The sequence below is a fragment of the Tyto alba genome, unplaced genomic scaffold (assembly GCF_018691265.1).
Source record: "Tyto alba isolate M040663 unplaced genomic scaffold, T.alba_DEE_v4.0 Super-Scaffold_12, whole genome shotgun sequence".
NCBI classification, from domain to species: Eukaryota; Metazoa; Chordata; class Aves; order Strigiformes; family Tytonidae; genus Tyto; species Tyto alba.
This window is the reverse complement of record NW_024881274.1, coordinates 5,118,142-5,142,029: the sequence shown is the minus strand read 5'-3', so window position 1 is coordinate 5,142,029 and position 23,888 is coordinate 5,118,142. Positions and strand designations below refer to the sequence as shown.

At 66.8% G+C, this 23,888-nt stretch overlaps 4 protein-coding genes and 1 long non-coding RNA gene across 9 annotated transcripts; 3 read left to right on the top strand and 2 right to left on the bottom strand.

Annotated features, from left to right (window-relative positions):
- The first annotated feature begins 1,203 nt into the window (after positions 1-1,203).
- Positions 1,204-5,064, top strand: PNPO (pyridoxamine 5'-phosphate oxidase). Its single transcript, XM_042787072.1, has 7 exons — positions 1,204-1,330; positions 2,182-2,306; positions 2,423-2,522; positions 2,732-2,785; positions 3,043-3,171; positions 4,126-4,196; positions 4,285-5,064. The coding sequence occupies exons 1-7, from the start codon at positions 1,286-1,288 to the stop codon at positions 4,448-4,450; spliced, it is 690 nt and encodes a 229-aa protein (XP_042643006.1). The 5' UTR covers positions 1,204-1,285; the 3' UTR covers positions 4,451-5,064.
- Positions 5,065-6,204: 1,140 nt separating this feature from the next.
- PRR15L (proline rich 15 like) lies at positions 6,205-8,391 on the bottom strand. Its single transcript, XM_033003068.2, has 2 exons — positions 8,107-8,391; positions 6,205-7,167 (listed from the first exon to the last, which is right to left on the bottom strand). The coding sequence occupies exon 2, from the start codon at positions 7,163-7,165 to the stop codon at positions 6,866-6,868; it is 300 nt and encodes a 99-aa protein (XP_032858959.1). The 5' UTR covers positions 7,166-7,167; positions 8,107-8,391; the 3' UTR covers positions 6,205-6,865.
- A 1,219-nt stretch (positions 8,392-9,610) lies between these two features.
- Positions 9,611-13,825, top strand: CDK5RAP3 (CDK5 regulatory subunit associated protein 3). 3 transcript variants are annotated; one of them, XM_042787065.1, is made up of 14 exons: positions 9,611-9,668; positions 9,952-9,997; positions 10,335-10,466; positions 10,687-10,787; positions 10,860-10,908; positions 11,151-11,329; positions 11,595-11,731; positions 11,945-12,089; positions 12,195-12,311; positions 12,426-12,501; positions 12,760-12,848; positions 12,947-13,152; positions 13,332-13,503; positions 13,600-13,825. In XM_042787065.1, exons 1-14 carry the CDS (start codon positions 9,663-9,665, stop codon positions 13,663-13,665), a joined length of 1,521 nt encoding a protein of 506 aa, XP_042642999.1. In that variant the 5' UTR covers positions 9,611-9,662; the 3' UTR covers positions 13,666-13,825. The 3 variants fall into 3 exon arrangements, with proteins under 3 accessions (XP_042642999.1, XP_042642998.1, XP_042642997.1); XM_042787064.1 differs by having other exon boundaries at positions 9,616-9,668; positions 9,940-9,997; positions 12,429-12,501; XM_042787063.1 differs by having other exon boundaries at positions 9,617-9,668; positions 9,940-9,997.
- A 6,443-nt stretch (positions 13,826-20,268) lies between these two features.
- LOC122152773 lies at positions 20,269-20,930 on the top strand. Its single transcript, XR_006164810.1, has 2 exons — positions 20,269-20,377; positions 20,745-20,930. It is a non-coding gene; the product is annotated as an uncharacterized LOC122152773 (long non-coding RNA).
- On the bottom strand, positions 20,851-23,888 carry COPZ2 (COPI coat complex subunit zeta 2). Of its 3 annotated transcripts, none has more exons than XR_006164808.1 (10): positions 23,865-23,888; positions 23,280-23,348; positions 22,968-23,049; positions 22,714-22,805; positions 22,585-22,640; positions 22,269-22,346; positions 21,904-21,955; positions 21,696-21,805; positions 21,456-21,494; positions 20,851-21,207 (listed from the first exon to the last, which is right to left on the bottom strand). XR_006164808.1 is itself a non-coding variant. In XM_042787073.1 (10 exons), exons 1-8 carry the CDS (start codon positions 23,880-23,882, stop codon positions 21,710-21,712), a joined length of 543 nt encoding a protein of 180 aa, XP_042643007.1. In that variant the 5' UTR covers positions 23,883-23,888; the 3' UTR covers positions 20,851-21,207; positions 21,456-21,467; positions 21,696-21,709. The 3 variants fall into 3 exon arrangements, 1 of the variants encoding a protein (XP_042643007.1); XR_006164809.1 differs by having other exon boundaries at positions 22,968-23,019; XM_042787073.1 differs by having other exon boundaries at positions 21,456-21,467.

Here is a 23,888-nt window from a genome sequence, read left to right as displayed (position 1 = left end):
GTGCAGCGTGTGCCGCCGAGGGTCCTTTCTCTCCCGAGCTGGCACGGTGGGAGCCGTGGTGCTGACCGGGCACCGCTGCCACCGGGGCTGTGGCCGCACCGGGACGTGCAGCAAGACAAGGAATCCCAAATATTGCTGGAAAACGAACTTATTTACAGGAAAACGGTCCTGGATGCGTGGGGCTGCTGCTGTGTGCAGCCCACTGTCCCCGGCGTGTCCCTCCCTGTCCCCTCACCTCGGAGGGGTCCGGGCTCATCCCCCCCCCCCCACCGCGGCGTGGCCGGAGTGTCGTGGCCATCCCGTGGGTCTCTGCTCGCTCCACCTTCACCCCCATGTTCTTGTCGGGCCGCCCTTGCTGCTTGAAGTTGCAGCCTCGCCTCTTGGCGACCCACTCTGTGGGGTGGAGGGGGACCCGACACCCCACACCCCCCCCCCGTCTGTGAGTGGCACCGCGAGGGGACAGGGGACCTCGTCCCACCCCACCCCTTACCTGGGGGGGCGTTGGCCGTGGGCAGGCGGAGGGGCTGCTCCACGGTGGGGGTGGTGTGGGCGATGTGTTGCCCCGTGGCCAGCTGGGCCGGTGTCTCCTGCCAGGGGGGACCAAAGGAGCTTTCGTGGGACCCCAGATCCCTCGTGGGACCCCAGATCCCTGGTGGGACCCCGGGCGCATCGGTGGGATTCCCCAGTGCTTTGGTGGGACCCCGGGTCCCAAGTGGGATCCCAGAAGTTTTGGTGGGAGCCCAGGTCCCTGGTGTCACCCTCAGACCCTGGTGAGACCCCATATTCCCAGTGGGATCCCAGGAGCCTTGGTGGGACCCCCAGTCCCTGGTGGGACCCTTGGTGGGACCCCCAGTCCCTGGTGGGACCCCTGGAAGCCCAGCTGCCCCCGCGCACTTCGGCGGGTGAAACCCAGAGCGGTCTCCACCTCCTCCGTGTCCCCCAACCCCGCCGAGCCCCGTCTCCGCCCCCTCCATCCCCGACCCCCTGCGACCCCCCCCCCCCGCCCCCGGGGACGCTGTACCTTTAAGAGCCCCTCCATCTTCCTGTTTACAGCCCTGACACCACTTCCGGGTCTCCGCCTTCCGCCCCCGAACCGCCCCCTCCAATTGGCTGGCACCGCTCCCCGTCCCCGCCTTCGCTTCGCCGCTTCCTATTGGCTGTCGGAGGGGAAGGGGGCGTGGCTCATACAAGCCGCGCCCCTGGGCGGGACCATGTCGGGGCCGCGGTTTGGGGGGGGTCGCGGCGGGGTTTCGGCTCCGCTCGGTTCCCGTCGGCCGCGGCCGGGATGGATCTGGGGCCGCTGCGGAAAAGCTACCGGGGGGACGAGGAGGTGGGGACGGGGGGTGCTCGGCGGGGACGGGGGGGCGGCTGCCGGGCGCGAGCGGGGACGCGGGGACCCCCGGCCTGGTTCTGTGCTGGAGGCCGGGGCGATTCCCCCCCCCCTCCTCCCCCCCACCAGGCTGTTCCCACGGCCCGGGGTGACCCTGGAACTGGGGTGCCACGCCCCCCCTGGGGTGACCCTAGAACTGGGGTGACACCCCCCCCCCCAGCCTGTCCCCGACGGCCCGGGGTGACCCTAGAACTGGGGTGACACCCCCCACACACGACGTCCCCACAGCCCGGGGTGACCCTAAAACTGGGGTGACTCCCCCCAGCCTGTCCCCACGTCCCGGGGTGACCCCCCACCGTGCTGATAATGACCCTAGAGCCAGGGTAGCCCCTGTCCCTAAGTCCTGGGGTGACACCACCACCACCCCCCCCCCCCCGTGCTAGTTGTACCCCCTGGAATTGGGGTGACACCCCCAGGCTATCCCCAAAGCTGGAGGGACACCCCCACCCCCCACACCATTCAGTAGTTACCCTGGAACCAGGGTGGGGTGTCCCCCCCTCCCACCTCAGGCCGGTTGTGGCCAGGAATTGGGGTTCCCCCCACCCTGAGGTTGTCACTAGGGCTTGGGGGGTGACTCCACCCCCCCCCAACCCCATGCTGGCTGTGGCGCTGGAATTGGGGTGACCCCCCAACAATGAAGTGACACCCCCCCCCCCCCTCCCCTTTTCATGCTGGCTGTGTTCCCCCCAGCTCCTTGCGTGTGCTGCACCCCCCGGGGCTGGCGTCACCCCAAAAGTGGTGGGGTTCCCCCCCGCCCCCTTCTTTACAACATCCCCCCCCCATCTCCCCAGGCTTTCGAGGAGCAGCACTTGGCTTCCCACGACCCCATCCAGCAATTCGGGGTCTGGTTCGAGGACGCCGTGGGCTGCCCGGCCATCGGCGAGGCAAACGCCATGTGCTTGGCCACCTGCACCAGGTGAGGCCGGGGTTTGGGATGGGGCGGGGGGGGGGGGGAACAGGGCAGGGGGTCCCCCAGGATTTTGGGGGGGGGGGGGTTCACCCCCATCATTGCCTCCCCCTCTCCCGCCGCAGGGACGGGAAGCCCTCGGCCCGCATGGTGCTGCTGAAGGGCTTCGGGCAGGACGGGTTCCGCTTCTTCACCAACCACGAGAGCCGTAAAGGGAAGGAGCTGGTGAGGGCTGCGGCCGCGCCGGGGGGGCGAATTTGGGGGGGTGGGAGGGGGGGCTGACAGCTTCCCAGCCCCTTTACGTTGAGGCTGAGGCTCTGAAAGCGAAGCAGCGCGGGCAGGTCCTGCCGCGGCAAAGCACAGGGTTTTCCTCTGGTTTTTAAATGCTAGGTTGCTGACAGCTCTCTCGTCTTTCTCATCTCTCCGCACCCCAGGACTCCAATCCCTTCGCTTCGCTCGTCTTTTACTGGGAACCCCTCAACCGGCAGGCGAGTCGGGGTCCCCCGGGGGTGTGGGGGGGAGCGGAGGGAGCGCATTTGGGCGCTTTCCCCCTTGGGGTGGGATGTTGGGACTCACACGTTTGGGTGGGGGGGGTCGCAGTCAGACGGGTCCCAGCCCCTGGGGGATGAGATGGGATGGGGGAGTGCCTGTGTGTTTTTTTTTTTGGGGGGGGGGGGGGTGTTGTTAGGGGACGGGGTGATTCCACGCGGCCCGTTCAGCGGCCGTTGGCCGGTGCCTGGCGCAGGTTCGGATCGAGGGCTCGGTGAAGCGGCTGCCGGAGGAGGAATCGGAGCGATACTTCCACTCCCGCCCCAAGAGCAGCCAGATCGGGGCTGTCGTCAGCCGGCAAAGCACCGTCATTCCGGACAGGGAGGTGAGCTCTGGGGCTGGATCGGGCCGACAGGAATGAGGGTGCTGGAAGCGAAAGTAACAGATGTGGCGGGGAGCAGAATTTGCTATTGCTGAGGCCGTGGAAAAGTGCTGGGGGGGAAGCACCAAAAATGTGTAGTTAAGGAATTTGAGAAAACGAATAGTAATGGAAATGCACCTGCAGAATATAAAAGTAACTGGTTTAGGTTTAATAAATGTCTCCCGTTGTACCTCACTCTACAGGGGAAAAAAATCAATTGTCTGTTCAAAACGTAGATTCATCTTTAGTGATACATAGCAATAGTAATGTGTGGTGTAATTATACATCAAGCAACGTTTCACGCTCCTCCAAAAGCCCATTAGCCTTACCCGTGCGGGTGTTTCTTATTTATGGGGATAGAGCTTGGCCTGGGATTCTATCTCATTTAAGGGGAGGACCTTGTAGCTTAGGAAGATTTCAACGATCCGTGCTGTATGAATTTATCGGGCCACTCTAAATTGAAGAACTGCATAAGCCAGTGGGAAAGCTACAAGAACATCATGAATGGAACATTTTTGGAGACTGGTTTAACAGTGTAGGGATATGGGTGAAACGTTTTTTGTTAGGTGTATTTTGATTACTGACCTTTATATGCATATTATTAGTGTGTGTGCCGTGTGTAATACAATATGTACAGTGCATGATCGATAAAGCTATAGGCAATGTAATGTTAGCTGCTTTAGAAAACAAAAAAGGGGGAGATGTTGGGGGAGACAAAATGGAAATGCATGCTAGGCTGTGGAGCAGGCCCCTCAGCCCGAGCACAAGCACCGAGGGGCTCCTGCTCCAAGCATGCATTTCCATTTTGTGTGTCCCCCCCCCCGACAGTGAGCGGCCGTCCCTTTCCCCATGACAGCGCCCGGAGAAACCAGGATTGCTCCAGCCGCCCTCGCGCTCACCACCTTCCCCTTCCCACAGTATTTAAGGAAGAAGAACACGGAGCTGGAGGAGCGGTACAGGGAGACGGCGGTGCCGAAGCCGGCGTACTGGTGAGTCGTGGCTGGGGGGGGGGGGCTGCGGGTGCTGCCCACCGGTGGGGGGCCCCCCCACCCTTAAAGCCCTGTGTCTCCCTGCCAGGGGGGGTTACATCCTGCAGCCGGACGTCGTGGAATTCTGGCAGGGCCAAACCAACCGCCTGCACGACCGCATCGTCTTCCGCCGCTTGCGGGAGGGCTCGGCCCCCCTGGGAGACATGACGCACCGGGGAGAGGGCGAATGGGTCTTCGAGCGCTTCGCCCCGTGAGGCCGCCGGCGTCTCCGGCTGCAGTCGCCCGATCAGGAGCGTCACCTTGTGCCAAACCTGTCCCCTCATCATGCCCCGGGGGGGAACGGGGCTGGCCCTGCTCTGCCCTTCCCCGGGAGATGCGTGCTGAGCTCGGGGGGGGGGGGGGGGGATCTGGTCCAGCCCGAGACCCTCATCTCCCTTCGTGCCTCCCGAGAGCCGCCAGTGGGTCCCCGAGACCGTCTGCTTCCCCTCACCAACACGTGGGGAGCGACCGCTCCCAGCGCCGCTGGTGGTTAATTAATCATGGGAATGATTTTGGAAGGACCAAGGAAGACCCCAGCGAACCCCCTGCCCGCGCCCTGCTCGTGCCTCGTGGTTCAGCTGGAACCGTGCAGCGCGCCCCGTCCGTGCGATAACTTATTTAATTGCAGCTTTAATGGCACCACCGTGTTCGTGGCTGGCTGTGCGTGTGTTGCCACTTGTGCACCCCATCTCCTCGCAGCTGCGGGACCCCAGCCCTCAACCTGCTTATTTGGGGGGGGGGGGGGGGCAAGGCAGGTGCCTCTCCCCATTCCCCCTGCCCCGCAGCTGCCTGTCTGAGCTTGGAAAAAATAAAACCTGATCGGTGCGGAGCCGTGCTGTGAGTTTGGGTTAATATTTACCCACGCGGGGCTGGGCTGCACTGACTGGCAGTCGGAGCTCGGTGCAGCTGGGGATCCCGGCCCACGGACCCGGGAGAAGGTCCTGGCAGCCCTCGCTCCACTGGGCCACGTCCCAGTGAAACTGGGACCCGATAACCTTCGCCCTCCCTGGCTCCGTGTTTGCTCTCCCAGTCGCTGGCTCTCGGGGCAGGATCGTGCCCCGGGGGGCTTTGCTGGGGCTCCCCCAGTGGGTTCCCAGCAGGTCGGACTCAGGATGGGGGGACCCGGGTGGCCGTGGGGGGTTGTCACACACCTTGTGCCGCCGTCACAGACGGGCTCGGTGGCCTCGGTCCCTCCTGGCTGCGCTCACCCCTTGAGGGACCGCGGCTGTGGTGGGACAGGAGGGGACGGCGTGTGGTCTGGTGTCACCCCGAGGGGACAGCGCGAGGTGGAAGCTTGATGTCCCCGGGGAAGGGGTTGGCAGCACAGCCAGAGTCTCCCACCCATCCTGGTCTTAGGAGTGTGGCGGGAGGCCAGATACCACCACGATGGGCGTAAATGAGCTGCTCAGCACCCACAGCTCTCCTCCTCCCCGCTCCCTCCCTTCCCTCTCAGGCAGGATCCCTCCGGCGCTGCCAGCCCAGGACAAAGAGCAGCCTGTGAGCAAACAGAGCCAAGGGTGGGGGCCGACGGTGGCCCTGGGCCACCCTGGCACAGGGTTTGCGCCGAACGGGGTTGGACTCTGGCGCTTGGCACCATCCGGCTTTTGTAATAGCTGGGAAGTGGTTGCTCCTGTTGACTTCAGGCACGGCCGCACCCTGCTCCCCAGGGAGGGCACCCTGGGGCTGGCAGCGCTGGTGACGGCCACCCCTGCATGTCCGTGTCCCCTCCCCCCCCCCCTTAATCTGTACAGTCAGGGATCCCCCACATCAGTGGCAGCCAGCACTGCTCCCCGCCGGGGTCCCGGCAGGGACCCCCCAACCCCGCGACCCTGCCAGGCTGGGCCTGCTGAGCTCTTCCCACCCCCACCCCCCCCAGCCCGGCACCCCTGAGCTGCCGTTGCTTCCAGACCTGGTTTATTAACAACAGTTAATTATCAGCCGTGGCAAGAAGCTAAAGGCTGCCCTCAGGGTGGGCTCTCTCCCTCCGGGAGCAGGGAGCGATTCCAGGATGCGAGTGGGAATACGGCTCCTCCCGGGAAGCCCAGAGCCCCCCAAGGTCCCCGTGTGGAGGCAGCTCGGGGAGGTGGGGGGACGACTTTGCCCACAGGGTCGTTCCCTCGGGGCAGAGAAGCGTCGCATCCCCTGGTTTGGGAGTGACTGCTGGCAAGGACGTGGTGTTGGGGGGCTCTGCCTGCAGCCCCTTGGGTTTGGGAGAGGAGTGGTGGGGGGGGGTCCCCCACATCCCACAGGAGTGATGGGAAGGAGGGGATTGGGATCAGGGCAAAGCTGCGTGAACGATGGAGTCTGGTGGTCCACGGCAAGCGACCGAGCTGGGGTGAGCATCCTCATCCCAGCATGAACCAGTCAGCCTCGGGGGGGCTCCCCCTGCCCAGGGGGAGCTAGGAGGGACGGGCTGCACTGGGCTCTGCTCCCCGGTTCTCCCTCTGCCCCCGGGGTGCCATGAGCCCCAGGGGCTGCGATTAAACAGGGTCCTTGCTTCTCCCTTAAATAAACTCCAGTCCAAGTCCTTCCTCCTTCCGAAGCCCCGTGCTCTGGTGTCCCCGGGAGGGATGGAACTGAGCCGGCGTGGGCAGCCAGTGGTGGTGGCCGGTGGGTGACAACCGGCCGGGTCATTTCTCCTCCCGCTCGCTGGCGGCGCAGAGGTTGGGGTTCTCGGCTAGCGTCGCCCGCACTTTCTTCTTCTCCTTAAAGCGTCCCGAGTTGGAGACCTTGACGTGTTTGCCTTTGCTGCTCTTGTCCACGATCTTCTCCAGGCGGGCGGTGAAGCCGGGCGGCCCCTCCTCGCCCGGCCCCTCCGGGCTCTCGCCGGCCGTGGCAGCGTGGCTGTCGGGGCTCTCGTACAGCACCGTGGGCACCGACCGGCGCTTCCGCAGGAAGGTCAGCTTCCACCAGCCGTGGCTCTCGGCCATCCCTGAAATGGAGGTGGGGGTTGTACTCCCTCTGGGGGGGTCCCTCAGCCCTGCCATATCCCGGAGTTGACGGGGATGGATAAGGGACACCGGCTGCCGATGCGGGGGGAGCCTGGTGCCATGTTTGCTGAAGGCGGTTCTGGTGCTTTCCTGCCATCTCTGCTGGGATGCTGGTGGCAGGAACTGCGGGGGGGCTGCATGGAGCTGGGGCAGGAGGACCCCACGGGTACCGGGAGGGGATGCTCCGGTGACTTGGGCATTGCCGAGCCCCGGGGAAAGGCTGCCGGCACCGCCGGGAGCTGCCGTATCAGCTGCGTGTAGCGGGGCAGGGAGGGCGCCCAGTAAGCAAACAGGAACAGGAACTGGGAAGCAGGTGGGAGCTGGGGAGGCGCTGGGGGGGGTGTGGTGGGGTCACCACCCGCTGCACCCCGGGGTTGAGGTTTTTCTCTCGCCCAACCCTGGCTGCAGGGACAGGCAGGAGCATCGGTGGGGGCCCGGGAATCCTCAGGAGGCTCCGGTGCCGAGCGTGGCTCCAGGGCAGGGACGGGGAAGGGAGGGGATTCCCAGCACCAGGTCCCCGTCCCGGGGGGCCAGCGTGGCTCCGTGCCCCTGCGGCGCTCGGCCAACCCCACAGACCGACCCCCTGCCCGGCTCCTCCTGGGTGGTGCCTCCGGCATCGCTTTTGGGTGCTGGCACAGGGGGGACAAGGACACTAAAACCGAGGCCACCGCCCCAGGGAAGATGGTTGGTGGCCCCATGGGCTGATTTGCTGTGTCCCCCCCCAACACCACGCCATGCCTCCCGCCGCCTGCCCCCTCCTCATGCCAGAGCCGGGTGGGTCCTGTCACCCAACCGTGGCCGTGCCATCCCCCCGGGGCTGGCAGCGGGGGGGGGGGGTTTTCCACGTCCCACTCCCCACCGCGGGCACCCCGTCTGTCTACCTGCGCCTCCCACGCCTCCGCCCAGCCCGGGGGTCCCCAGGGGGGTGCCGGGACGGCTCCGATCGCGGTTGCACAGGCAGGTGCCGTCTACCTGCCCGTTTGCTCCCCCGTCAAGGTGAACCCGCGACCAAACCCCTCCTTGCCTGAGCAAACAGCGGGGCCGGGCCACGCCACGGCTGAATATTCATGACAGGGGAACCCAGGGCTGAGCCCCGACGATGGCTACCGGCCCACGGCAGCTCCGGGTCCTGGCATCGACCGTGGCACCAGGCTGGGCTCGCCGGCCTCGAGGGCAGGTCACCCAAGGGTGCCGGGGTGGCACGCGGCACGTGTTTCGGGCAGCCAGGAGTTAAGGGCGGCCGGCGGGACAGTGGCCGGGGTGACTTTCGGCGGGATTAGCCGAAACCAGGGGCTGCCAGACCGGTTCCTGCCGCCCGCTTCTCCCCACCGCCGGCCCTGGGGATGGGGTCATGCCGTGGGGGGGGGATGGAGGAGGAGAGCCACCATCTCCCCCCCTCCCCAGGCGAGGACGCGCGTGGCTCGCGGGGCCACGTCCCGGCTGTGGGTGACACCCATGGGTGCCCCTTGGCGTGACGACAGCCCCGGGGGGGGGCTGCAGGCAGCGGGTCCCCCCCAAGTCCCCCGGGGGCATCCTGGGGGGCGGCTCCTCCCAGCGGGAGGGTCCCTGAGGGATGCTGGCTCGGCGCTGGGGCACCCAGAGGTCCCCGAGGAGGGATCTGGGACCTGCCTTGGGTCTTTCCAGGGATCCCCAAGGGACCCTCTGGGGCAGCTGGGGGATGCCAAGGGGGATTCTGGCTCTGCGCTGGGGCACCTAGTGGTCCCCGAGGGATCTGGGATCTCCTCTGGGGGTAGACAGGGATCCCCCAAAGCATCTGGGATCTGACTGGGGGCTGCTGGGGATCCCCATATGATCTGGGATCTGCTGGGGGGGGGATCCCAGGGATCCTGGAGGGACCTGGGATGTTCTCAGGTGCGGCTGGGGACCCCCGAAGGATCCTGGCTCTGCGCTGGGGCACCCCGAGGTCCCCGAGGAGGGATCTGGGATCTGCTCTGGGTCCTTCCAGGGATCCCCAAGGGACCCTCTGGGGCAGCTGGGGGATCCCGGGGGGATCCTGGCTCTGCGTTGGGGCACCTAGTGGTCCCCGAGGGATCTGGGATCTTCTCTGGGGACAGATGGGGATCCCCGAAGGATCTGGGATCTGCTGGGGGGGGGCTCCCAGGGGTCCCTGTAGGACCCCGGATCTGCTCTGGGGATACCCGAGGGATCCGCCACACTGCGCATGCGTGCGCCGCACCTCCTCTCCTTCCCCCCTCTGACCCTTTCTGATTGGTCGGCGGTGCCTCCTCTCCCCGCCCTCTCCCTCTCCCCCAGCCAACCGGGACGCGGGCACGTGGCGCTGCCGCGACGCCGCTCGCTTCTGATTGGTAGCGGGGCGGGGCCGGTTGGACAGCGCGCATTCTGATTGGCTGACCTGCCGGGGAGGGGAGGGGAGCCGCGGCCGTGAAACGCGGAAGCGGAGCGGCGGGCGGGCGGCATGGAGGTTGGGGGGGCGGCCGGGGCCGGGGCTGGGGGAGCGGGGACAGGCCGGGCCCGGGTGGGAGGAGCGGGATAAGGGGACGGGGACGGGGACCCGGCCCGGGGGAGCGGGGACAGGCTGGGCCCGGGTGGGAGGAGCGGGATAAGGGGACGGGGACCCGGCCCCGGCCCGGGGGAGCGGGGACAGGCCGGGCCCGGGCGCTGGAGCAAGGGGGGGCCCGGCCGCGGCTCCGGCTGGGCTCCACCAGGCCCCGCCGCCCCTCGCCTCCCCTCAGGTCTCTCCCCAGGATTACCAGAACGTTCCCATCGACATCCAGACCGGCAAACTGCTGGGTACGGCACCCTTAACCCCTGCGAGCCTCCCGGGGTGGGCAGGAATTAGGGGGGGGGGGGGGGAACGCCCCGGTGGGCGGGGGAGTGGGCTGGCACCGCTCACGCGCGTCCTCCTTCCCCGGGTGGGTTTGTCACCCCAGCGTGTGGCAGCTTGTGGCCTCAGCGCTGCCCACCTTGGTGCTGTGCCGTGTTGTCCCGGTGCAGGCAGCAATGGGGTGACACACCCGCCCCCCCCCCCCGGCTTTTTCCCCTCCAGCCCTTCCCAGACGTGATTCCCCCCCACTCCAGGGTCCCTCTCCCAGCTGACCCCCTCCCCGTTTCCCTCCCTCCCGCGCAGACTGGTTGGTGGACAGGAGACACTGCACCCTGAAATGGCAGAACCAGGTTCTGGCCGTGCGTGAGAAGATCAACGTGGCCATCCAAGACATGCCGGAGAACGAGGAGATAAAGCAGCTGCTGGCGGGGGCCTGTGAGTGGGGCTGGGGGCTTGGGGGGGGGCACAGGAGAGCTGGGACGTGGGCGGTGGGTGTCGCCTGTTCCCGAGGGTTTGGTTATGGCAAGCTCCGAAGCGATGGGGAGTCAGTGGCACAGCCCCTCCAGAGACCCCCGCTCCCCTGGGGCTGAGCTGGGGGAGGGTGGCACCTGGTAGACGTCCCGGTGACCGCGTCCCCTCCCTCTTTCCCACGCAGACCTGCACTACTTCCACTGCCGGAGGATCGTGGAGATCCTCAAGGGCACTGAGGCCTCCACCAAGAACCTCTTTGGACGCTACTCGTCCCAGCGCATGAAGGTGAGCACGGGCCTGGGGACGGGTGGCAACGTGTCCGCAGCCTCCCCCACCCTCTGCTTCGCCCCTCCCCAGGACTGGCAGGAGATCGTGTCCCTCTACGAGAAGGAGAACACCTACCTGGGTGAGGTGGCTCCTGAAAAACCCTTGGTGGTGGGGTGGGAAATGGGTGGCTTTCGGTCTCCAAACTGGGGTGAGGATGGGGTGGGCAGGGAAAGGGGTAGGACATGATGGATTGACAACTCCCACGGGGGTGAGGACGCTGAGCTGGTTCCGTGATGGCTTGGGGCACCCTGAGGGCCTCATGGGTGGCTGGCACGGCCTCTCAGCACCCCCCACTTTCCCCCCTCCCCTTTCTCCCTGCAGCCGAGCTTGCCAGCCTCCTGGTGCGCAGCATCAGCTACGAGATCCCCTCGCTGCGGAAGCAGATCAGCCGGTGCCAGCAGGCCCAGCTGGACTTCGCCCGCCGCGAGGACGAGTGTCAGCTGCGGGCGGCCGAGCTGCGGGAGCGGTTCTTCACCTCCTGCAAGCAGTACGGCATCACCGTGAGTCCCTGCGCCCCGTCCCCCTCTGCCACCTCCCTCCCCGAAGCAGCCCCCGGACGCCCGCGTTTGGCCTCAGCAGGGCTCAGGCTGGGTCCATGTGTCACATACGATGTCCCCACGGTGTCGCCTTACCTACAGGAGGAGTTGGGGGGGGTGGAGGTGACCCCGCAGTTCCCTTTCTGCCCACGTCTAGCTCATCAAGCAGAGGGTGAAGCCACCCCGAGGGTGTTTTAGCTGCCCTGACACATCCCTGCTCTGTCCCCAGGGTGACAACGTGCGCCAGGAGCTGCTGGCCTTGGTGAAGGACCTGCCATCGCTGCTGTCTGAGATCGGGGCGGGAGTCAGCGCGCTCTCCGAGGCCATCGAGCTCTACCAGGCCTGCGTGGAGTTCGTGTGCGAGAGGTGGGGGGGCACAGGGATATACCCCCCACGTGTCCTCTCCCCGACATGTGGGGCCAGTGGGTTGGGCTGGTGGCTGCCCCCAGGCTCTGGGGCTCTCCCAAAGGGGACCCTGGTGGGGTTTGGGGACGGTTCTGGGAGGGGGGGGGGGGGGGGGGGAGGGGGGGAGGTCCCCACTTTGTGCCTGGGCGCTGATGTCCCCACGGTGGCTGCCAGCTCCACGGAGCTGGTGGTGCCCCTGCTGCGATACGTGGGGAAGAAAGGCAACACGACTGTCTACGAGTGGAGGACGGGGCTCCAGCCGCTGCAGGTGGAGCGACCGGAGGTGGAGGAGGTGCCGGAGCCGCCGGGGGAGGACACGGTATGGACACGGCACACGCCGCGGTGCCGGGGCTGCCCCGTGACGGTTTGGGTTAGGCTCTTTGCCCCCGGTGTTTCAGGGGGTCTGTTGTCCTTCTCCCCGCAGATCAACTGGGGAGACTTCACCCTGGAGCCGAGCCGGGTGGGTGACGGTGCTGCTGGCGACGGGGGAGCCCAGGGCGAGGAGATTGACTGGGGGATCACGCTGGAGTCCGGTCCCCAGGTCTGTGACCCCTGGCTGTGTGATCCTGGGGTCTGGCCCTGCTCCAGGGCCGGGTTGGGGACCCGGGGAGTGTCCCGGGCTCCCCCATCCCACAGGGTGCTCTTTATTTTGCAGCAGGATGATGGCATTGACTGGGGAGACGGGGAGAGCGAGGAGGTGCAGATCACGGTGCTGGAGGCTGGCACTGAGGGTGAGCATGGCTGCAAAGGGACCCAGAGGGTCCTAGTGGGTGGCAGGCAGCACCCACCCTGCCTTTACTCCCCTTTCCCCGCCTGCAGTGTCCCTGGGCACAAAGACCTATTGGGGTTTCCACTAAAAGGTGCCGTGGGGTGATGCTGAGCACCCCGTATGGGATGTGTGGGGGGGTAGGACCAGACTCTGAGCCATGGAACTCTCTTCCCTGCTGCGTCCCTGCCCCTCTTACCCTAACCTTAACCCTAACCCCCAGTGCCCGAGGGGGTCGCCTGTGGCTCCGACGCCCTGACACTCCTGGAAAACCCCGAGACCCGGAGCCAGTTCATCGACGAGCTCATGGAGGTGGGGACGACGCGGCAGCCGGGTCGGGGGCAGCCCTGCCGCCGTCTCGGACGCGGGGAACGGCAGTACCCCAGCGTCCCCTCGCCCTGTCCCCGCAGCTGGAGCTGTTCCTTTCCCAGCGACTGGTGGAGATGGAGGAGGAGGCCGACATCGTGGCCATGAACCAGTTCCAGCTGGCCCCCGCCGTGCTGCAGGGCCAGACCAGTGCCCGTGTGGGTTCCCTCCTGGCCACCACCCGGGCGCTGCTGGGCCAGCTCTGCACCCGCACCATGCAGCACCTCTTCATGATCCTCGCTTCCCCCAGGTCCTCGGAGGAGGGGGGGAAAAAAACAAACCAAACCAAAACACAGCGGGGTCAGGGTTGGAAGTGTGTGTGGGGACTGTGGGGCTCTGTGAGAGGCAGAGCTGGAGGTGGAGGGGTCCTGGGGGTGGCACCTGGGTGGGCGATGGGGGTGAAGGAGGTCCTGGGTTTTCCCCGAATAGGTACGTGGACCGTGTGAGTGAGCTGCTGCGGCAGAAGCTGAAGCAGGCGGAGCTGCTGCTGGCCAAGAAGGAGGGGATGAGCCAGAAACGGCAGGAGGCCCTGGCAGAGCAGGGCTCCTTGGAGCCCAAACTCGACCGGCTGCTGGAAAAAACGAAGGAGCTCCAGAAGCTGGTGAGGGAGGGAGGTGGAGCCCCCCCTATTTTCAACTCCTGCACCCCCTTATTCTCCCCCCCCCACCACCTCCAATGCCTTGGCTCTGTCTTGCAGATCGAGGCCGACGTCTCCAAGCGCTACAGCGGGCGGCCGGTGAACCTGATGGGTGTCTCCCTGTGAGCCCCCACCCGGGACAGGCACCCACGGAGAGGGGCAGGGGTGGGGTTGTTCTCCCCCCCCCCCCCAGACACACTTTGCAGCCTCAGGCTGCTGGTAACATGGCCGTGGCCTCGCTTGGGGGGTGTGGATATTGCTGAATAAAGCTAAAGCCTTTCTCCTACCCTTTGATCTGGACTTTGGGGGGGGGGGGGGGGAGAGGAGCCCCCCAATCCCCTGCTCTGCGTCAGTTCTTGGGGTGACCCCAGGGGTGTGGGAGCCCTGCGCCTCGTCCTTGGGGTGGCCCTTGGGGGGTGGTCAGAGCTCCCCCCCACCCCCAGGGATGACAGCCCTTACTGGGGGGGGGGGGGGGTGAGTGTGGGGTGATGGGGGGGTGGGGGTGGGCGATTCGATTTTAATTTCATAGCAGAGCAGTTGATTCATGGCCGGTTGTCGCCGCCGGTGACGCCTGTAATGACTTTCCATCACGATGAAAAGTGGAGTGACACCGCTCATTATTCCTGCCGCTCGTTATCGCTGCGCTGAGGGGGGGGGCCCCCCGCCCCCGCCGGACAGTGAGCGATGGCCCCCATTAATCACACACCCCCCCCCCTCCCAGCCCCCCCCCAGGCATCGCCACCCCCATCGCTTCCCAGCAGACGGGGGGAGGGCAGAGCCTGGACCTACTGGGCTGTACTGGGATTTACTGGGCTGGGCGTGGCTAGAGCCCCCCCCCCCCGCATCTTCTGGGAGGGGTCTGCCACACCCACTGTACGTCATTCTTTGGCCACACCCCCGGCAGGCTACTGGTCCCTGTGCTTCTTTTGTCCCACCCCCCTGCCACCTTCCATTTGCTCATTGGTTCGGCTTTGCCGTGGGTCTGTCCCACGCCCCCCCACCCCTCCACCCCACCCCGTGGGCTGGGTGCTCTGTGGGGCGGGAGGGTCCCCAGTGGATCAGGGGGTCCCACGGCCCCCGGGGCTGGGGGTGCAGCCGTGGGAGTCTGCCCCCACGGAGGGGAGGGGGGGGGGGGCACTGGTGTCCCTGTCCCCATGGGATCTGGGGGATCCTGCCCTGATGGGATCCGGTTGTGGGGATCTGGGGGCTCCTGCCCCATTGGGCTGGGGGGGGGTGGGGGGTGTCCCGTCCCTTTGGGGTCCTGGCACATCCTGTACCCGAGCGAGATGTGGGGCTGTGTGGGGTGCTGTCCCCATCCCTCTCCCCACGGGCTGTGGGGAAGGAGGGGGGGGGCAGATCCCCAGGTGCACCCCACGGTCCCGTGTCACCCCCACGCCCCCCCCCCCCCCCCACGGCAGTTATGCTCGGTGGCGTGTGGCCCCCGTTGTGGGGACGTGGGTGAAGGTCACGGAGACACAGCCGGGCCCCTCGTTCCCGCTAACGGTGATTAACGGGCAAATTAAATGGTGTCTGCAACCGCCTGGGGACGGAGCCAGGAACTGTGGGGAGTGTCTGTGTGTCCCCCCCCCTTCACCCCTAAGGCTGGTGGGTGCTTGGGGAGGCGGGGGGGCCCCATCCTGCCAGGAGCTCAGCACCGATTTTGGGAGGGGAACCCGTGCAACCGCGGGGTCACCGTCTCCATAGCGAGCTCTGGGGAAGGCATCCAGCACCGGGGGGGTCCCGGCCATAAAGCCCCCTTTATCCTGGAAATAACGTGCCCCCGGCGCCTGACCCCACTGCCCGCCCCCCCCCCCCCCCCACCCTCACGGTGGCCCCGGGGCTGGGGGGGCAGAGGGCAGCGCCCCCGCCAGAGGTCACGGCTGGCAGGGGGCCCGCGGCACCGCGGGGGCTTTAATGGGGAATTAAATGAGTCGGTGGCCCCCTCCGTGATACACCCGCCGCCCGAGGTGGCCCCCCCCCCCCCCCTCATTAGGGCGGTGGGGCCGTTATTAATATCACTGTCTCGGGGCCCCATCCCCACCGTCCCCTCCTGCATGAAATATTGCCCAGCGCCGCCGATCGCTGTTCCCATTATCTCCGACATTAATGGCAGAAAAATAAAATATCCCCCCCCCCCGTGCCTGGTGGGGCTCAGTGCCTGGGGGGGGGGGGGGGGGGCGGGCAGCAGGCCCTTGTGTGGGTTTCCAGCCCCCCCCGCTTGCTCGTTCCTGCTTGCACCCCACTTCTTCCCCACCCACACGTGGAGGGGACGGGGACCAGTATAGATGGGAGGGACCTCCAGTCCTGGGGCAAGGAGCCCCCCCCCAAGTGTTGGGGTTCCCTGTGGGTCCCCCCAGTTTCCCACTGGGTGACTGTCACCCCTGGGCTGCAGGAGATGGGGGGTCGGGGCTGGGTTTGCCCCAGAAAGCGGCAGACAAAGGGACCCCCCCCCCGGCTGTATCATCCCCCTCCTCGGCTCCGATGGGGCCGGGACCCGCTCTGCCTCCCCCCTCCCCGGCTTGGAGGGCGGGGGGGGCCCGGCTGCCGCTCCATCTCACCTGCCAGGGAGGAATTTAATTACCAATTAAGGGGCCTTCCATCTGTTTGAGGCCTGCCCGAGCACTCGCGCTCCCCTTTAATTACATCGCTGACAGCCATTTCACTCAATTAGCTGCGAAGCGCAGCAGAGAGCCGGCGCGGGGGGGGGGGAGCCTCGCAGCCCCACCATCTGGGGGGCCAACCCGCGTGTGTCCCACCTCCCCCCCCCCCTTTCCCTCTGCCGTGTCCCCAACCATCCCCATAGCTGTCCCCAGCCCCCCTGCCCTTGCCTGCCCCACACATTCCCCCCCCCCCCCCCAGCTCCATCCCTGCATCCTTTCCTGCATCCTTCTCCCCGTCGTCCCCCCCTCCCCACCTCGCCCCCTCCATCCCCTCTTCACCAATTTTTAAGAAGAAGAATCCAGGCCTGAGGTCTCCGTGGGGTGGGGACAGCAAAATGTGGCTGGGGCTGGCACCTCCTACCCCCCCCCCCCCCCCCCCCCCCAAATCCCCCCCCCTCAATTCTGCCTGCGCTTTCCTACGGGCAGACACTGCAGCTGCTTAATGGGCTCTAAATTTCATCGTTAAAACAAATCCGTAACGGGGCGACAGATGCCCCAGCGCACCCGGGGACGAATGTATCACCCGGGGACCGGGGGCGACAGCTTCATGCAGGGGGGGAGCGCTGGCCCACGGCCCCCCCAGAGCCGCCTCAGGGGTCCTGGGTGTTTGGGGGCTCCTCCAGAGCCTTGGCGGGGGGGGTGAAAATAGAGAGAAGGGAAGAGACAAGGTACTGGCGAGGGGAAAATCCTCAGGATTTATTTTTGGGGAGCGATCCGGGTTGGATAGGGTTGGCAGGGGGGGGGTGTCTGCGTGCAGCCACCCCCCTGTGCAGCAGCACCCGTGGGTGTGATGAGTTGGGGGGGGCTCAGCCAGGGGATTTTTAGGGAGTGGGGGCTCATCGTGCAGGGGGTGCAGCCATTGTCTGGGCTCTGGGGGCTGCTTGGGCCCCCCCCCCAACCCCAGAGAAGTGGGGGTCCCCAAGCCCGTGCCCCCCCCCCCCCCCCCCCGCCAGTGGGGATGGCGTGGCGAGGCGGCTGCCCCCGGCCTGGCCATCCATCACCGCGACAGCCCGGGGACGGGCGAGGAGGGGCCCCCTCCCTCGGCACCCCAACCCCTGCTGCCCACCCCCCCCCCCCGCCAGCTCCGGGGTCTTTTTTTTCCCTCCTCTTTCCTTTTCTCTTCCCTCCCCCCCCCCCCGCCCCCCCCGGCTGGGAGACAAAACCCGGCTGACAAGATGGAGGCCAGGCCATCAATCATGGCGGCTGCTGGAACCACCTCTCCCCCCGCTAATGAATCCCCTTCTCAGCACCCCCAGCATGGCCACCCCCCACCCCAGCACCCCCAGAATCCCCCCCCCAGCACCCCCAGCACAGCCACCCCCCACCCCAGCACCCACAGAACCCCCACCCCAGCACCCACAGCACCCCCAGCACCCCCAACACAGCCACCCCCCACCCCAGCACCCCCAACACAGCCACCCCCCCAGCACCCCCAGAATCCCCCCCAGCACCCCCAGCACAGCCACCCCCCACCCCAGCACCCCCAGAACCCCCCCCAGCACCCCCAGCACAGCCACCCCCCACCCCAGCACCCCCAGAACCCCCCCCAGCACCCCCAACACGGCCACCCCCCCCCAGCACCCCCAGAACCCCCACCCCAGCACCCCCAACACAGCCACCCCCCACCCCAGCACCCCCAACACAGCCACCCCCCCAGCACCCCCAGAATCCCCCCCAGCACCCCCAGCACAGCCACCCCCCACCCCAGCACCCCCAGAACCCCCCCCAGCACCCCCAACACGGCCACCCCCCCCCAGCACCCCCAGAACCCCCACCCCAGCACCCCCAGCACAGCCACCCCCCACCCCAGCACCCCCAGAACCCCCAGCACCCCCAGCACCACACCCCCCCCCAGCACCCACAGCTTGGCCACCCCCCACTACAGCACTCCCAGTACATCCACCCCAGCACCCCCAGAACCCCCAGCACCCCCGGCACAGCCACTGTCCCCCAATATCCCCTGTGCCCTGCACCCCCAGGCATCCCCATCATCTCCCCCATGGATTCGGGGTCCCAGCTGGGGTGGGGATGGAGAAAAGGGGGGGACGGGGTGACCTGAGTACAGGGTGACAGGGGCTTGGAGGTTGTGGGGTTTGGGGGTGGCAGGGGTTGGGGGGCTGCACAGTTAGGGGGTGTCAGGGGCTTGGGGGTTGTGGAGTTTAGGGGTGTCAGGTTTGGGAGTGGCATGGGTTTGAGGGTGTTAGGGGTTTGGGGGTTGCAGGGTTTGGGGGTGGCAGAGCTTTGGGGGTCCCAGGGGTTTGGGGGTTGCAGGGTTTGAGGGTGTCAGGGGTTTGGGGACTGCACGGTTTGGGGATGTCAGGGGTTTGGGGGGTTGCAAAGTTTGGGGGTTGTGGGGTTTGGGGGCTGCACGGTTTGGGGGTGTCAGGGGTTTGGGGGTGGTGCGGACCCAGAGTGGCAGAGATTTGGGGTGCAGGGTGGCACAGAGGCAGGCCGCCAGGGTTTCGGGGTCTCATGGCTGTGGGGTCAGCGTGGGTTTGGGGGGTGGTGCAGCCGTGGGGTCGCACGGATCTGGGGGGCTGGCGGGGCGCTTCAGGTCCAGCCAGGGGGCACGTGGGGCTGGTAGCCCCCAGCCCTGTCTGTCCCGGGGAAGCCCCCTGTCCCCCCCACGAGTGACAGCTTGGGGTCGTCCGCCCCCCCCCCCCCCCCCCAAAACCCCACAGTCCCCGGGGAGTGAAGCCCCTTTGTCCCGCAGCGGCGCCTTTGTCCCCATGTCACTTGGGGGGGCACCAGCTGTCATGGCCGGGACTGCGGGGCCTTCGTGCTCCTCCTCCTCCTCCTCTTTGTTCTCTGCTCCCTCGCTGGGGGTCTGCCCGGGATGGGAAGGGAGGGGGGGGACCCGGGGTCCCCACCCCAAGGGGCAGCTGGGGGGGCACACAGCCCCCCCCCCATGATGGGGCAACCACCCCCCCCCCCCCCCAGTCAGCGCAGACACCCGTGGGGAGCAGACTCGGAGTGGGCTTCGTGTCCCGTCCAGGGTCCCCAGGTTTGGGGTGCCCCTGGGTTGGGGGGGGTCCCCTCAGGGTCCCCTTCTACCCCCCCAGTTTTTTGGGTGTGTGTGTGTGTGGGAGGTCCTGCTGAGCACTGCCCTTTGTTGCCCATTATGGGGGGCAGCTGGGGGGGGGCTGCGAGCTCCTGGGTGGGGGGGGTGTGTGTGTATGGGGGGGGGGACGACTGTGGGGACACGAGGGGCTCTCACAGCCCTGAGAAGGGGCTTTTGGGGGGGCCGTGGGGGGAACAGAGAGGTGCCATGGGGGGGGGGGGGTGTCCTGGCTGTAGGGACATCTGCCTGGGCCCCCCCCCCGGGAGACACGAGTGGCTCTGCCAGCTGCTCCCCCCGGCTCCGGGGGGGTCCCAGGCCGGGGTTGGCGCATCCATCAACGTCTGCCCGGAGCGCCCCCCCCTCCCCGCAGCCCCCCCGGGATCGGGGACGCCCCTGGGTGTGGGACGGGGGTGGCTTTGGGGTGTCACTCGTGTTTTGGGGGGGCACACACACACATATGCCTCTTGGGGGGGTGGGGTGGGGTGGTGTCCACGTGGCTGCAGGGTGGGGGGGTGACCACAGGAGGGGCTAAGGCAGGTGGGGAGGCGGTTTTGGGGAGGGAGGGGGCAGTCGGGAGGGGTGTGCAGAAAGGGGTGCATTGCGGGGGGGGGGGGGCATGTCCCTAAGTTGGGGTGTCCCGGGGGGGGGGAACCTACGCTGGTGGGTGGAGGGGGTGTGGGTGGGTGTCCCACAGCAGGGGCGTCCCTAGGTTGGTTTGGGGGGGGGGGGGGTCCCAAAGGAGAGGAGTCATTTTGATTGGGGGTGGGGTTCCCCAAGGGTGGAGGGATCCCGAGGATTTGGAGGATCCCAATGGGGGGGGGGGGGTGGGCTGTGATGGGGAGGGTCCGGCGGGGCGGGCGGGGTGTCCCGGCAGGTGGCGGCCGGCAGGTGGCGCTGCAGGATCGCGAATGCGCAGTCCGGGGAGGGGCGGGGCATCCGGGAGCGGGGCGTGGCCAAGGCGCGTAGAGGGGCGGTGCCACACACCGTATAAGGGAGGTGCGTGCCGGGCGAAGGGGTGGGGATATGCAAATAAGAGCCGTGGCCGCGCCAGGGAGAGGCGAGCAAGAGCCACGCTGCGATCGCGGTGTTAGGGAGCGTCGCGCAAGAGGCGCTGGAGGTACCGGGGTGGGGTGGGGTGGGATGGGATGGGGTGGGGTGGGGTGGGGTGGGGTGGGGTGGGGTGGTCCCAGGATGGTGCGGCGTGACCGTGTCAGAGCAGACTGCGCCCACCTATGGGTGCAATCACCACACCTGCCCCGTGCATGGGCACCCACTGGTGAGCAGCGTTTTGGGTGCCCAGCTGCGTGCACCCATCCCCACCCCCTAGACATGGCGAGGCAAAGGCTCTTCTCTCTGTGTGGGGTCCCGCCAGCCCCAGGCCACCTTGTGCTGGACCCCGTTGATCTGGGGTGGCTTGAGATTATGAACCCGTAGAGAGTGAGATTTAACAGAAAATCCCATACATGTTGCCTTTGTCTCCAAAGAAAACACACCAAAGAGCAGAAGATCCCCCAGAGCCCGGCCTCGATGGGTGATGTACCCATGAAGACCCACCACCCCAATACCGCTGATGGAGAGAGGACACTGAACGGGGGGAAAAAACTTTATTTGTGGCCAGCTTCTGCTGGGAGTGAGCAGGAACGGTGAATCAATTTTTCATTAGTGCTTAATTTTTCCCTTGATTTTATTAACGCTGGGGGGTGGATACAAGACCTGGGAAGGGGCCTCTGGAGGTGGTGCAGCTGAGGAGGAGCTGGCCCAGGGATGCAGGCTGGGGTGCAGGGTTTGGGCTGGGGTTGGAGTGGGGGGATACTGGGGAAGGTCCGTGTGTCCCGGTGTCCCCCGGTGCTGGGGTCCCACCTTTGCAACCAGCTCCTCTGAGGGGAGACCCTGGTGCCGTCACGTCAGTGAGGATGGCTTGATGTGCTCCTTGGTGGGCTGCAGGACCTGGTATGAGAAACCCAGGGATGGGGCTGGGGCCAGGCTGATTTTTGGGGTGCCCTTCCCAGCTGGACAGCTGAGTTCCCTTGGGCAGGGAGTGGGGGGGGCACGCCTCATGCTGAGCAATTAGGGGGGTGTGGGACCCCACGCTGGGGTGACAATAGGAGTGGGACCCACAGTGTGCCCCATCTCCTTCCTGCTGGGTAAAGCTGGGCAACCCACCCCCTCGTTAGTGAAGCTAATGAAGCGCTTACCTGCGACATGCTCTGCTGGGACAGAGGTTTGTCATCAACCTGGGGGAGGGAAGGGGACCAGCAGCTTTGGGAGCGAGGTGAACGGGACCCACTGGGTGCCCCGACATGGGGAGCATCCCCTTGGCACCCATCCTGCTCAGTGCCCAGCACCCTGATGCAGTTGGGAACTTTCCGGCAGCTGCCAGACCCCGACCCCAACCCCTGCTGGACCCCCCCCCAGGCACAGGGAAGGGTTCGCACCTCCTCAGGGCCACCTATTCGTGGCCACCGTCGTCCCCCACGTCCCTCCGCTCTGAGCTGCCTGCCAGGTAGTCGAAGAGGACGAAGCCGTACGGTGCTGGCTCAGGGGCCTGGGGGGGGGGGGGGGGGGGAGACAGAGAAGCCGAGGAGGGTGAGGAGAGGCAGAGGAGGGTGGAGGAAGGCCATGGTGAGGGATGGCTGCACTCACCCGCAGGCTCAGCCGCTGGATCACTTGCTGAGGGTCGCTCTCCAGGATCACCCTGTGGAGCAGTGCCGTCCCGATCCCACCAGGATCCCCCCCCAACCTCCAGCACGGCTCCCTCACAATCCCTGCTGCACCCCACCCGGGCATCACTGCCCCGTGCCTCAGTTTCCCTCCTTTTGCAAGGCCCTGGGATGCCCTGAGGAAGAGCAGCACCTGTGGTGTGCAGTGCCCAGCTCCCCCTTGCCACACTGAGACGGGCCCAGCCTCTTCCCAGCACCCAGGGGGACGATGCCACCCCCTGTCCCTGCAGCCCCCAGTGCTATGGGCTGCTTGTCCCCCTTCGTCCCCACCCCCCAGAAGGAGCTCACCCCCTGTCCACGATCTCATCCACCACCAGGAACGTCCCCTCCATGTTGTCCAGCAGCCAGCGCTTCTCCACCTCCCTCCTGCGGGTGAGCAGGTGGGAGACGTCGCTGCACCCACTCCCGGTCACAGCCCGGGGTCCCGTGCAAAGTGCTGGGGCCTGGACCCCTGTCACCCCGAAGGAGCACTGGCCCTGTCCCACCCGGGGTGTTAGGGGACGGGGGTTTCATGCCAGCTCATGCAAACCGCCTCCCTGTGCTCTGCCTCAGTTTCCCCACCCGAGGGACGTGGCTTTGGGGTTGGGTGGCCCCGGGGACTCACCGCAGGAGGTGGCTGAGGGTGTCGAGGAGGCAAGCGAGCACGGCCGACAGCATCAGCTGCAGGAAAACACGGGGGGTGTCAGTGAGGCCACGGGGGTCCCCGGGGCTACCCGCCCCCCCCTCCACCTACCTCATTCTCCTGGCAGCCCCCCACCACATAAAAGAAGAGGTCGACGCTGCTCCTGTAGACCACTGTGAGTCCTTCCAGAGAGACGATCTCACCTACACGGGAGACACGGGACAGCGTTAGAGTCCCCCGGGACTGCACTGGAGGGGATGCTGCTCCAACCCCGGTGCCAACCCTCCACCCCAACATTCAAATTTTTGCAGCTGTGTTCCCCCTGATTGCAAAAGCTCCCGAGCGGGTCCCCCCCCGACACTCACCGCCCGCCCGGTGGGTCTTGCTGAAGATGTTCCTCTCGAAAGCCGCCTGCTCCTGGGCAGTGGGGAAGGTGCCATCGTAGTACTGCGGGGCCGGGCAGGGTGGGCAGCATGAGGGGGGAGGGCAGGACATGCGCTGGGACCCCCAAGCCCCCCTCTGGGCCCCCCCCAGAGTCACCATCAGAACCCCTCCGAGAGCCCGCAGCTCGACAGAAGGGGAGATGCCTGAGCTGGGGGGGTGGGGGGGGAACCTGGGCAGCTTCCCCTGGGGAAACTGAGGCACAAGGGGAGGTGGGGCGGGGGGGGGGGCTTCACCTTGGCCAGGAGGCGCTGCCCGAGGCTGTCGAGGATGAGCAGGGCCTTCACCGTGTACAGCGAGGGCTCCTGGGGGAGAGGGGCCGGGGCCCATGGGGCTCAGCCCCACGCTGGGTCCGGCCACCCCCAACCCACCCTGGGTTCCCCCAGATCCTCTCTCTTGGGGTCCCCCCTCCCCATGTCTGGATATTAGGGACCCTCTTTGCTCTCCCATTCCCCCCCTCCAGTTCTGTTTCCCCATTTCCACTCTTCTTCCCATTTCTCCCCACTCCCTCTCCCCCATCTCCCCCGTTGCCCCCCCTTTGTCTCCCCCCGCCCCCCGGTCTCCATCATTTATCCCCATCACCCTCCACTTTCCCCTTTCCTGTTTTTTCCCCGTCGCTCCCCCTCTCCGTCCCGTTTTTTTCTTCCCCGTCTTTTTTTTTTTTTTCTCCTCCCGTTCTTCCTCCCCCGCTCCGTTTTTCCCCGTTTTTCCCCATTTCTCTGCGCTCCTCCTGTCCCACCGCAACCGCACGAAGTTCCGCCCGGGGCAGCGGAGCCCCGGTCCCCGTCCCGGTCCCGGTCCCGGTCCCGTCCCGGTCGTACCGGCCCCGTGGGCTCCATCGCTCC